This window comes from Lagenorhynchus albirostris, chromosome 14 (genome assembly GCF_949774975.1).
Source record: "Lagenorhynchus albirostris chromosome 14, mLagAlb1.1, whole genome shotgun sequence".
NCBI classification, from domain to species: Eukaryota; Metazoa; Chordata; class Mammalia; order Artiodactyla; family Delphinidae; genus Lagenorhynchus; species Lagenorhynchus albirostris.
In genome coordinates this window covers 38,418,556-38,432,246 of record NC_083108.1, presented here as the reverse complement: position 1 = coordinate 38,432,246, position 13,691 = coordinate 38,418,556, and the positions used below count along the sequence as shown (strand labels likewise).

Genomic DNA, 13,691 nt, shown 5'->3' with positions numbered 1-13,691 from the left:
GAGGGTATGCGGAGTTCCTTGTCTCATTAGTGAGTATCCATTCCCTTTGCTGGGGCCTCATTCCAGTCAAGAAAGGCCCAGCGTGGGTGATGCCATGGGAAGATTGATAGCAGTTGCTTGCCTTCAGAATAAAGAATGAGGAGCTTTTTTTTTTTTTTCCAGAACTGACCCAATTTTGGACAACACCTAGGCATTGTTAGCTAGGTCAGAATATAGGCATATTACAAAGAGCCACTTGTCTAACACACAGTAGATGATTGCCTAGGCAAGCTTGCCTTTTACCTGCCTCTTGCCAGCCGGCTTTCTATATAAGAAACAGATTTTACCCTCTGTGGCCTGCTTGTTATTACCTTAGTAACTAAGCAGCTGGTCTTAAGCATTTATGTCCTTAATACTAGGCCACACTGTCAGGTCGAAGCTCTGATTTTGGGACTGGGGTTGTTCTCGAGCACCAGCCAAAGTGCAGCTAGGGAGCTTGTGCTTGTGATAGCTCCACCTCTGTGAGCCTTCCTTTGCTAGGACTGGAATTTAGCCTATCAGGTACCTCTTGTCATGTTACAAGGGCCCAGGGAAACCTGAAGTCATAGGATTTTAGAGCAGAAAGGGAAATCGGAATGTGTACATTTAGCACGTCTGGCTCCACAAAGTCTGGCTCTCATAGCTCCTGTAGGGACCTGGAACTGAATAAATGTGTTTCATTGTGATATCTAGTTGTTGTTAATCCAAGAGGTGAATTGTCTAAACAGCAGACACAGAAAGCAAATAATCCAGACTCTTAACAGTGTAGCCAGGCTTATGGACTGACCATTTACTTTTCCACCCTAAAATTTACTGAGCATGAACTTTATGTCAAGCACCAGTCTGATGCTTTACAAATATTAACTCATTTCCCAGCACTCTGAGATAGGTGCTATTTTCCCCCACTTCACGGGTAAGTAAATTAAGGCACAAATAAATGGTTTAAGCAACGTGGCTCAGGTCACAACCACAAAATGGAAGAGACAGGATTTGAACACAGGCAGTCTGGCTTGAGAGCTTGTGCTGTTAACGACTAACACTCATACCCTTTCTCGTATCTAACAAGTATTACCCTCACGGCAGAAGGGGAAAAAGTAAATCTAGATTCCGTAATAGTAGATTCTAAGAATCCTTTAACTGCTTACATTGTCTACCCTAATGAAGGTGCCAGGATTCTGGAGGAGACTATAGCAGAAACCAAGAAACTTAGGCTCTGATTTCTTGCCTGGTTTCATTCCTGGTTTCCCAGGAATGAGTGCATTCACAATCATCAACTCATAAGGTTGAAAATAATATTTTAGTGACAGCTGTTGTACACCTGAGTTAAGGAGAACCAACAGCTATTGTGGACCTACTAGGTGTCGGTTTCTGCTGGGTCTCTGTATGTGTTACCTCACTAAGGGATCTCAGCAAATGTGAGAGAGAGTGTTATCCCTGTTTTACAGATGAGAAAATGAGGTTTGTGCAGCAACATTTCCCACTTACTATGTTCTAAAGAATGCTGGTGTCTGATATCTCTCAAGGTGCCTGTTAGAAAGGCAAGGGATAGGGGAGGAGGGGTGGATTTTATGGCCAAAAATGTTTGGGAAATGCTGCTTTATAAAAAGCAGCATTATATCCTTCTGTACTATCAGTCCCCATCCCTACCAAGAGTCTATGTTAAAAGGCTTTGAGAAGTCCTTCAGTAAAGAAAACCTATTCAAATTTGTTAATCTGGTATTTCCCAAACATACTTGATCACAAAATCATTTTTTCAGTGGCAGATACTGAAAAACAGTTTATTCAGTTGTTCAAATCATGGTTTTGGGAATAACTGTCTTAGAGTACTGACCTGCCAAGGTCGCATGGCAGGTGGAGCCGGGCGTGAGGCCCAGCTCTGCGTGTCCCCCAACCCTGAGCTCTCATGCCTACCCATCTGCCTCCAGACACGTTGAAAGTGCGGCTATTTTCCCCTGACTGCATCGTTCATATATTGTTATGACTTTTTTTAAGTGTCAGATTTTGAGTAACCAAGTCTGGTACCTATTTCCATTCCAATATGAACATTGAAACAAGTATTATCACCACCATTCCATAGTTCACTAGAAAGCCGGTAATTGGTTACATAGCCTTAAAGCTGTATAGAATTACCATTTTGAACATCTGATTCAACTTTTTTTTTTAATGTTCCTAATTTTTCCCTTCCGCAAAGACTCTTCAAAGTTAACTCCCACCAAAGAAACCTATTAAATGATCTCCTGCCTCCTGACATCATAAAGAACAGAATTGTTCCCAAAACTCACCCCTAGTCATCCTGGTTTTTCATTTCCTTCAAAAATCATCTCACACACTCTGTAGGTGAGGTAGCCCACATGTATTACTACAAAGGAGGGGGATATTCCCTGAAAATTGTCTTCGCTAGCAATCTAACATGTGGAAAAACCAGCCTGAAGAGCAGCTCAAAGATGCCACTTTATGCGTTGAGCCAGACAGAATCCTCTCTGCCCAGGGACCAAACGTCACAGCTCCCCTTCTACAGAAGGTCCTTCCTCACCGAGTGTGCGGGGCTTCTCTCCACCCCTCCCCTGCACTTTGGAGAAGTGCCATCAGGCCCCACCAGAGGCCCACCCACTCTCTGACCACCCGTCTCAGCTGGGCCACGTCTTGCTGATCAAGGTTCATTGTCACCAAAACAGTTGTTGGGAAGTAATGGTTTCCAATCCTTGGAGAACTCTACTTTTAACATCTGGTTGTCAGTAGTATCCTCAAGGGTTGGAGGCTCAGATCTCTTATGTCAGAAAACAATCCAGAATTGTTCATAGGAATGGTGTAAGGGTGGTATAAGCTGTTACAGGTAAAACTCATAGAACAATGCCTAGTGCAGAGTAAGTGTAATTTATTTGCTGTAATTTTTAGCAACATCAGTTATGGAAACAGAATAGCCAAAGTTGATTTATTATAAGATAGTTACTGAGTGATAGGAAGTCCAATTACATTTGGGGAGAATTTTATTTTTTATTTTTTTATTTTTTTGCGGTACGCGGGCCTCTCACAGCTGTGGCCTCTCCCATTGTGGAGCACAGGCTCTGGACGCGCAGGCTCAGCAGCCATGGCTCACGGGCCCAGCCGCTCCGCGGCATGTGGGATCTTCCCAGACCGGGTCACGAACCCGTGTCCCCTGCATCGGCAGGCGGACTGTCAACCACTGTGCTACCAGGGAAGCCCGAGAATTTTATTTTTTTAATTTTTATTAAGTTTGATAAAAGATAATTATTTAACCAAAAAAACCCATTCCATGTGAGAGGGAGAAGCTGACAATAATGTTGGTTCTTCCCTAATCATTTCTGTGACATTTATCACCTTTCTTGAGAAACCTCTACATCTATATTTGAAAGAAAAAAATTGATGAAAACAAAGGACTGGGGAGTTTGTAACTTTTTCAAAAGTATAAGGAAATAATTGTTTTATATGAATATATGAGATAAAGACTCACCTTGTCAAAATTTGAACTAAATTTTTTGTCAAGTAAGATAGCCATGATCATCAAGTATTAATTGATTATCCATTAAGGTGCAGAAAGGTGTGTTTTATGTAAAATTGTATCTAACTATAAAACCTTTTGTAAAATCTATTTATGAGGTAATAGGTTTCTGCTTTAAAATAACGGATAAAAAGATGATGTGCATTACGTGGTAAAAGAATTCCTGGATACTGATGTGATATGCTACACCCAGGAAAAAAAGGCCTTGTGATTTCCAGCTTGAATAATTTGACAGCTTGTGGGATTATTAATAAAACTAGGGGTATCAGGGGAAGGGGGAAATATATGGAGGAATGAAGATGGATGTTTGTTTTAGGTAGCACTCCTCAGGGTCAGGGGTGGAGTGGCAGGGGTATGTTGAAATGTTCAGGTGAAGAAGTATTAGCATTAAGGAGTTGGAAAATCCAGTTTTTGCATGAACTGAGTTTGAGGTTTTGATGGAATAGCCAGATGGAGTTGACTAGCGATAAGGTGGCAGCACAGAATTATTACCGTTTCTGAGTCCACTATGTGCTAGACTCCGAAGTAGGCATGTGGATGCACTGTCTTACCCAACCTCAACATAGAGCTGACTAGTCTCTCTTAGGAAATTGTCGTCAGAGGGTTTGGATCATTTGGACTTAAACCCAGGCCTCTCTTTTGCCAAAGCCCCAGTTCTTATTCTGATCCTCTGGGAATAATACAGTTATTCATACTTATGCTATTGTATCTTTATAAGAAAAAAATGCATCTGGACTTGTTAGTGCCTTATTAAAATAGTGGAATAATACGTAGACTATACATGTTTATAAAAATAAATGGGTTATTTGTGGTTTTAACTTTCCCCCCAGTTTCTCTCTCACACACAATTACTCCTTTTCTATCTACATGACATGACAGATACAGTTTGTCCCACTTCTCCCTTCCGGCTTACCTGCTGACAGTACCACCCATGACAACAGATTTAGAACTTTACAAATGTCTATTAATTTGCCATATGCTTTTAAACTGTAGTGGTTCAGAGGAAAAAAATATATCAGTGCTTAAAATATTCTTCCTAATTCAGATGACTGATTCAACTTTTTTATGTAACTGACAAGTACCTAATGGAAGAATGGTGTTTACACACCATGCTTAGGCTTTCCAGTTAAGCCAAGTTCCAGGTTCTTTGCTTAGGAAATACCCACCTTGGGCTTCCCTGGTGGCGCAGTGTTTGAGAGTCCGCCTGCCGATGCAGGGGATGCGGGTTCGTGCCCCGGTCCGGGAAGATCCCACAATGCCGTGGAGCGGTTGAGCCCGTGAGCCATGGCCGCTGAGCCTGCGCATCCGGAGCCTGTGCTCTGCAATGGGAGAGGCCACAACAGTGAGAGGCCCGCGTACGGCAAAAAAAAAAAAAAAAAAAAGAAAATACCCACCTTGAGCCTCCTAAAAAGTCATCAAAGTAGTTATCAATAGTAATGCCCCCTTATCTTGGTGGCAAACAGTGTCCACAGGGAGCTGTTAAGTTGCTTTATATTATTAGGCAAACTAGAGCTTACTGAGTTAAATACAAATCATAGAAGAACAGTTTGGGATGAAAGAAAGAAAGAACTTAAAGGATTTCTCCATGAAACACAAAAATTACTTATATAAATAGTAAGACCTTTCTAGATCACAGAATCTTAGATAGCCAGACAGTGATTTTTTTTCCCTCCCAACTCATAGCCCTTACCTAAGGAATTAAGAGATTTAGTGGGAAGTTTAGATTGATTTTAATGTGTGTGTTAGATACGTATGTGTCTGTCTAGTTAACCTCTCTAACTCGTGATATTTTTCATTATTCATTGTCCCCCTAGATACGAAATGTGGAAACAAATCAGTGTCTAGATAACATGGCTAGAAAAGAGAATGAAAAAGTTGGAATTTTTAACTGTCACGGTATGGGAGGTAATCAGGTGAGTATTTTAGTAAAGCTTTAAAGGGGTAATTTTTGTATTTGTTTTCATCATCTTCCTTTTTTATTTCATGACATCATTCAGGAAATATTTTCCTACCTTTAAAGAGAAAATAATAAAGACTTTAGGAGAATAGAGCCTTCAATCTAATGATTATTTTTTAAATGAAACATTTGTAAAAGGCCCTTTCTGAGAACTGTGTTTACATTGTTGTACGTGAGATTTATTCTGCCCTTTTTAGTCAAACAGATGACAACCCTTGACAGTACACTCCGTATATACAGAGAACTTAAGATCATTTTTTTTTCCTCTCTGCAAAAATAGTGGTGTCTTTTCTGAGTTATTTATTCTCCATTACACTAATAAAGTTCAAAAAGCATGTATCTTGAAATACTTGTCTTTTTCTCTGCCAGATTCTTGGGCATATAAAACGCTAATTTATTTTGCTGTTAAAGCTTATATGTGTGCATTTTTGTTTTTCAGGTTTTCTCTTACACTGCCAACAAAGAAATTAGAACAGATGACCTTTGCTTGGATGTCTCCAAACTTAATGGCCCAGTCACAATGCTCAAATGCCACCACCTAAAAGGCAACCAGCTTTGGGAGTATGATCCGGTGGTAAGTTATCCAGTTGAATATAGGAATAAAATTGGGTGTCATTGGGTGTATTGTATAAAATATTTTATATCTAGAAGAGTGAATTCTTGTGGAATCTGCATATGGATCAAATTGTTCTTATATTCCAAGAATTGACAGGTAGGAAAAGCAATATACGTAAAATAAACATGTTTTAATCTCTCCAGTAATTAAATTAGAATTGCCTCCAGTTCCTGGGTCCTTGTTGTTACTATGTAATCACTCTTCCCTCCGTATGTCCTTAAGCTTTGCCAGCCACTGTGGTAGAAATGGAACGGTTAAGTAGGCTTTTAAAATTACCGAATTAAACACTGAGGTAAAAGGTGAGATTTAATTAACGAAATTCTCTGGCTCGGTGATTTTTCAGTGACATATATAATAAAACTATTTGCCTTTGCTTTCCTCTGGAGCCACTCCCTCTCCCCACCTGCTATATGTTGTACTCAAATAGCGGTACTTAAAAGCAATCAAAGCATCTCCAGTAAACCTCTCTTCCTTTCCTCATACCTGGCTAACCTCCCAACTTATGCTTTTTTGCTCTGTGGTTCTGGAACCAGCACCAGCATCTTCAATATATCTTTCTCTGGTTCTTTTTCTTCCGCTTACAAGCACTGGTTTTCTTCTTCATGTTGGGACAGACTTTTGCCTATTTTATTTTGTACATACCATCCTACTTTTCTCCTGTGCCGTATGATGGTGAGTGAATGGCTGGCACTTGTGCCTCTGGTTCTTCAACCTGGCTTCTGCCTTGGTCTGACACTATATAGAAACAGCCCCTGGATGCAAAGCCAGGACATTCTCGTCTCTTTTTCTTAACTTCTCTGTAGTATTTACTATTGCTAAGCAGATGCTCTTTTAAAATCCTTGTATCCATTGGCTTTAGATGCACTACTGTTTAGTTTCTTCTCTTAGCTTTTTCTCTACTTCTTTTGTCTGCTTGGCTCACTCTGCTGCTTCATTCTACCCCCTCAATGGAGATGTCCAAACCAAGTTGTGACTTTGGCTGTCTTTTCTCCGTATACTGCATCACATACAAACCCTGGTCTACTTTTCATCTTCGACCAGCTATTCCCTGAACGTATCCTGTACTTTCCCACTTTACATTTAAGATCATACAGTTCCATCTGCCTAACAAATCCTGCCTGTTCTTGAGAGCCCAGAATTGACATCACTTCCATGGATCGCAGCCAGAAATTAGCTCTCTCTGTCTTAATTACAATTGTCTCTGACCCCTGTAATTCTGTGCTGCTTTGTAGTTATTTATCTACCAGTCTTTTTCTCCACTATTAGTTAGATCCTGGAGGGCAAAGACCATGTTTTATAAATCCTGGGTCTCCCTTCACAGTATCAAACTATAGTTAAAAAAAAAGTGTGTGTGTGTGTGTGTGAGAGAGAGAGAGCGAGCGAGCGAGCAGTAGCTCAGTTAATATGACTGTTGGAAGTGGCCTGAATATTCTGTTGCAGGGTTTTCCATGGTGCATGCCGTTGCCATTTTGGATGTAGCTGCCCCAGGTCCTGCAGGATATATGGCATCTCTGAGTCCAGACAGTAAATGCCAGTGGCACCCCACAGTCATTGTGAAGCCAAAATATTTTGAAAATTAAAAAGCCTCCCAATTGTATATGTTCATTGAAGAATGATGGTATGTTTAATTAGGTAATATAAACCTATTTATAGTAGCATGAACAAATAGTGGTTTAGTTTTTTCTTAAGTCTGGATGTAAGTGGCTTCTGGCATGGATTCAGTGATACAGTGATGTCAGGGATAACATTGCAGCAATATTCTTGGCTTTTTCTTGTGGCCTCTAGAAGGCTGCTACAGTGCTCACCATCACACCCAACTCAAGACAGGAAGAAGGGAAGAGGAATGTTGCACTACTGTGTGAATTGCTCTTTATCAGGAAAGCCAAAGCTTTTCCTGGATCCCCTGCAGCAGGCTCTGCTGTGCCCCATGGGCCAGAACTTCATCTCATAGTGATCCCCCAGCCATAAGGGGAGGCTGGGAAAGCAGGCATTTGCATTTCCAGTCTTTATGGTGTGATGTGGCCAGGAGACAGGGAGTGGGAATGGCCATTGGCAGACTGTTTATAAGATACACAGTCTACCACAGCAGTTATTCAGAAGTAAATGTTTGCTTAGAAATTAAGGAGCTAGAAGTGATTTAGGATATTTTGAAAGAACCAGTTATGAGTGTAAAGTTTTAAAACCCCTGGAGCACTCTGCAAGGTGTCTTCACTGAGATTAAATTCTAGTATTGCCGGCTGGGTTCTCCCAGAAGCACACTCCACTCCAAGGTTCGTATTCAGGATGTTTATTAGGGAGCATCCTTTAGATCAACACCTGTGAAAAGGGAGACAGAAGAATTGGCAGAGGGAGGAGTCAAGCTGCGATGTGGGTCCCACAGTCTGAGCTGACTGCACAGGGAGCTCCGGACGGCCCATCAGAGTTGTCCTGCCTCCATCAGTTGAAAACTGCAGTCTGGAAGAATAACACTTATGTCAGTAATGTATAATCTAAAGTCATGAAATCTTAGATTTCAAAGGAACCCTAGAAATAAAATTCAGGACATTGTTTTTAATACATGTAGACATTGAAGCCCAGAATGGAAGTTAATTGCCCAAGGTCACAGAGCAGGTAAATGGTGTTACCAGATCTCAGACAGACCTGGGATTCTTAATCCAGGATTCTTTGCACAATACCATACTGTCTTCTATTAAATTTGTATATTATATCTTTGTCTTGTTTATAGTATACATTGCAGAGAGTTTACGACACCAGGCTCTTTTGCTTTGACTACTTGTGGCTGTCCTTTCTGGAATGAAAATGTAGATTCTAACACAGTTATATCTAGAGATTAGGGGTAGAGGGCGGCAAATTATTTTTTTTCTAGGTTGCAGGTGGACTTTATGCAATGATAACTATAGCTTTCATCCTCCTTTCAGAGGTTACAATTAGCCTGTTGCCTTAGTTACACTCTTTCTGTGTGGAAACTAGTCCATGCTGATGGATCCTCTGCTGAGTACGGTGACCACAGTCCCCACAGAGTCACGAGCCACAGAACTGTGCCCCTGCTGTCAGCAGCCAGAGAGCTGTGTCTGGAACAGGGCTCTTCACCAGAGTCCTGGTCTCCTGAAGGGATGTTAGCTTCCTGAAATTATAGGGATTCTGTCTTAATTTTGAGCAGTTAAATACCCAGCATGTATCAATAACCTCTGTCTTTGTTACAAGTTTATTTTAATGATTCTCAATAAGTGAAATAATGACATTTTTAAAAATTAGGGTGATAAAGACCAATTTCCCAACTAAGTTTTTTGTTGTGCTTTTTTGTTTTTATTAATACTGACAGTGGGCCTGATGAAGTTGGCCACTCAGAGAAGCTTTGAAGGGCCTTCTGGAATGTTTGGGGGGTTCTTTTTAAAGTGCTTTGTTTTTGTCTTACAAATGACCAGAGGCCTTAGCAGCAAGCTGTGTGCTTCGCTCTCGCTCTCGGGGGATGCCAGACTGTGTCCGCGGCTGCTCAGGATGTTGTATGAGTGCCTCTGAGCTGGGCGGCACTTTCTGTTCATTATCTTAACATTTCCGCACAGCTCTAGAAGCATTCTTGTCCCCATTTTATAGATGAGGGACCTGGGGCTGAGAGAGGTTTTTTCTCAGGGGCATATTGTTGACATGTGACAAATCTGGGGTTCACTACAGAAATGTCTGACTGCAAAGTGCATCCCCTCAAAACAAACTACACAGCATCTGCATAAAAGTAAAAACAGCCCCAGCCATGCTGACTTTTCCCGGTCTTTTTATATATGTATGTATGCATGTATGGCTGCGTTGGGTCTTTGCACAGGCTTTCTCTAGTTGCGGAGAGCGGGGGCTACTCTTCGTTGCGGTGCGCTACTCTTTGTTGCGGTGCGCAGGCTTCTCATTGCCGTGGCTTCTCTTGTTGCAGAGCATGGGTTCTACAGCGCAGGCCTAGTAGTTGTGGCGCATGGGCTTAGCTGCTCTGTGGCATGTGGGATCTTACCGGACCAGGACTCGAACCCGTGTCTCCTGCATTGGCAGGCAGATTCTTAACCACTGCGCCACCAGGGAAGCCCTTCCCGGTCTTCTTGTTATGCATTTATTGGAGCTAAAGTAAAGTATCTAACACTGACCCTTCGATATTACTGAAGTCAGTGTTGAGAGTAAACTGTGACATCTGCGAATGTGCACTGCCTTTTGCCAGCTTCCACATGGAGCATAACACAGAAGTGACTGAAAGCTAAAGTAGCTGTATTGTATACAGTCATTAGGTTTTGCTTTGTTTGAAGTTCAAATAGGTACAAAAGAGGCCTTATGAAAATGAAATGTTCCTTATGAAAATTAAATGAGATAAAAGAATTACATTAAAATAGAGCCGTGAGTAAAAATGTGTGAATAAACATATTTCCTTATAGTTACATACTTATTAGGATAACGCTTAATGCAGATTCCTACATAGCTGCTTTGGAGTTCTCCACCTGACCGGGGCTTGGTATCGGATTCATTAGTATGGTCAGTATGTGTCTGTTAGCTCTCATCTGTCATGTTCTTTTGAAATTATCCTAAAAATCAGCATGACAGCATCAAGTCCGGAATGCAGACAAGTAGAGAGGAAGGTATATAGCCACATCTGTCAGCCACTTATTAAGGACTGTTGTATAAATCTTACGATTTCGAGTCTTCAAAAAGACCTGAGTTTCTAAAGACTTGAAACTTGGAATCACAGAATTAATTTGAAGAGCCTTATCATGGGAAAACGAAGCAGTTTTGAGATAGCTTTTTGAAAATAGGTTGAGGATCCTAAATTAGAAATCACTAATCTGATCACTTTTTTAGGAAACTGAAGCACAAAAAAGTAAAATTTCTCACAGTATTACAGAGCTTATGGCAGAATTGGGACTTAGAATTGAGGTCATCTGACTGCAAATCCAGCAGAATGCACTGTACCCCCAGTGCCTTTCTCCCCCGACATAGCTCTTAATGCTGTCTTTACACAGGTACATTTCTCCATTGTCTTAAGTAATCCCTTTTCTACAGAGGAATTTCATAATCACAAAAAATGGTTGAGGTGTTTTGGTTTTGTTTTCCACTTTCATATTAAGACTTCTTTCCTGTCATTTTCAGAAATTAACCCTGCAGCATGTGAACAGTAATCAGTGCCTGGATAAAGCCACAGAAGAGGACAGCCAGGTGCCCAGCATTAGAGACTGCAATGGAAGCCGGTCCCAGCAGTGGCTTCTTCGAAATGTAACCCTTCCAGAAATATTCTGAGACCAAATTTACAAAAAAAGAAAAAAATAAGGATTGACTGGGCTACCTCAGCATACATTTCTGCCACATTCTTAAGTAGCAAAAAAGGAAAAGTGCTTTCCTCCTGCAGGATGTAAGGTTTATCAGCCATTAAAACTTAAACTGCTCTCTCTTTCACTAGCTGTGAACCGGCCTTCCTGTCCAAGGACGTGAAACTACGTTAGTAGCGAGATTGTGCACACTGATGTTTACAAGATTAAGAGTCTTTCATCAAGAATCATTGTAAAGAATATTCAGACTGAAACAATCTACGAAATGTGCTTTCCAGAGAGCTGCACCTTTTATGGTTTGCTTGCACATCAGTCATTTCTGCTGAATGTGCTGTTATAATGAAGAGATGTCCAAGATTTTTTTTCTGATTAGAACTGGTCGCCAGTATATTAAATATTGATATAAAAATAAATGAAAAAGAACTGGAACCAGATTCAGAATCATGAAAACATTTTTACAATTAAAAAGACTATATTAAACAGGGTTTAAAGGAAATTAAAACAGAACTATGAGAAGTACAATTTGTTATAGTATAGTATCAAATTTCTATATAGATTTTATACCTCAGTGGGGGAAAATAACTGATTCCAATGACATTTCATTCTGTTTTCATCTGTGATAGTCATGGATGCTTTTTTTTTCCTTGGGGTGCTGAAATTGAGCTGAAAAAGTGGCTCCTTGAACGTAGTTTTAATTGCTTTCTACAGTTGTTTTTTTTATTTGGTTTGTGGGCTGTTGGAATTGTAATTTTTAATTGCCTTCAAAAAATGGAGATTTAAAATAATGTCTGGTTTCACTGAACAAGTTTGATATCTCAGTTGCTCTTGGGTCAACTGGCTTATAGACTTTCTCTCACACACAAATTTCTTATTAGATTTTCAACTTCCTAACTTGATTCAACTGACTATGTTTAATACCCAAGATTCATACTACTGTACTACAGATTTGTTTTCACAGCAATAAATCTTCTGTTCTTTGTTTATGATTCCACTCAATAGACGGCCTGCAGAAGTGATTTATTATTTGGGTATTTGGAGATGATACGTTTGATGGTTTTTTGGAAAAAACTTTTTCACTCCATACTCAGATGTGCTTCATTGTCAAGTGCATATTTAGATTAGGTTCTTGAATTGTAATGTTGATCTGCTGCTTTTTTTTTAATAAAATTTGACTGAAAATGTTTAATTGGCATTTTTTAATGAGTTAGCTGAAGAAGTGCAACTATTATTCCATATTATTAGTCCTGCATTTCTTCCCTAAATTGCATTTAGGTTAAATCTGTTTTATTTTTCTGATTTTTAATACAAGATAACCTGAGTATTGATTAAAGTTGAGTATCAATTAAATTGTTTTAATTATCGAAAGAAAATCTGATTGTGACATTTTTCCTGATACGTAAAGCAGTCCATTGGCAAAAGTGCATATATTTTTCTTCCTATTTGTAAGATTATATTTAATGATATTTTCTTTGTCAAAGGCTCTCACTGCAGGCAGTGCTATTTCTTGTGCCTAAAAATGTTGTTGCATCACTAATGATGCTTGCCAAGTTGAGTGTACAGAAAGTTTCTCATATCCTATTCGTTAATATCAAGCACATGTGGATGCTTTAGGGTGAGGCTGTAGTACAGAATGCACAAATTTTGTCCCCAGGAAATCTGAGACAAAGGAGGTGCTGGATGGGGTTTTTTTCCTATTCCATGAGCTGTGTTAATGCTATCTTTGGTAGGCCTTATGCTTGAATAAACCAGATGTCTAATCAATAAATTATTTTCATGCTCAGAATTTCAGGTTTTTGTACTCTAGTGTAGGTTGGTCTTATTTCTCACTGTAAGAAAACTTAACAGCAATGTAATTTAAGGTTTTGTTGTGTTTTTTTAAGAGGGGGATGTGAGTGATTTAATTCTTGGTTACTTTTAGAATCCAATAGATAATCCCATTGCCTTTATTTTTCTAATTAAAGAATTCCTAAGTACTTTGAAAATATAAAATATTCCTGAATAGTTTTGCTTTACATTGGTTTTATCTGAAGTTAAAATAGATCTCTGTTCTTTATAGCTCTTTGTAGATTAGGCAGTGTGCTAAACACTGTTAAAAATTAAATTGGGAAGAAAGGAATGAATGAAGAAGAAAGCAAAGGATGAAAAGATGGGATTATTACTTGACTAGTGAATAATTCGTAAATGTGACAGTTAAGGACAATTTGAATCTCACCAATCTGTTCACCCTACTCCAATCCCACCCCATTTTAATATGTCTTTCTGTTCTAATTGGGATCTTGAAAAATAGTA

The 13,691-nt window shown here is 39.7% G+C and overlaps 1 protein-coding gene across 1 annotated transcript in view; it reads left to right on the top strand.

Moving 5' to 3' along the window:
• The window catches only part of GALNT1 (polypeptide N-acetylgalactosaminyltransferase 1), a 128,017-nt gene extending 114,832 nt beyond the window's left edge, over positions 1–13,185 (top strand). The window contains exons 11-13 of the mRNA XM_060170865.1: positions 5,353–5,451; positions 5,935–6,069; positions 11,227–13,185. Coding sequence (XP_060026848.1) covers positions 5,353–5,451; positions 5,935–6,069; positions 11,227–11,373 — 381 coding nt within the window. The 3' untranslated portion in view covers positions 11,374–13,185. The remainder of the gene's footprint in view (positions 1–5,352; positions 5,452–5,934; positions 6,070–11,226) is intronic.
• Positions 13,186–13,691: the final 506 nt, after the last annotated feature.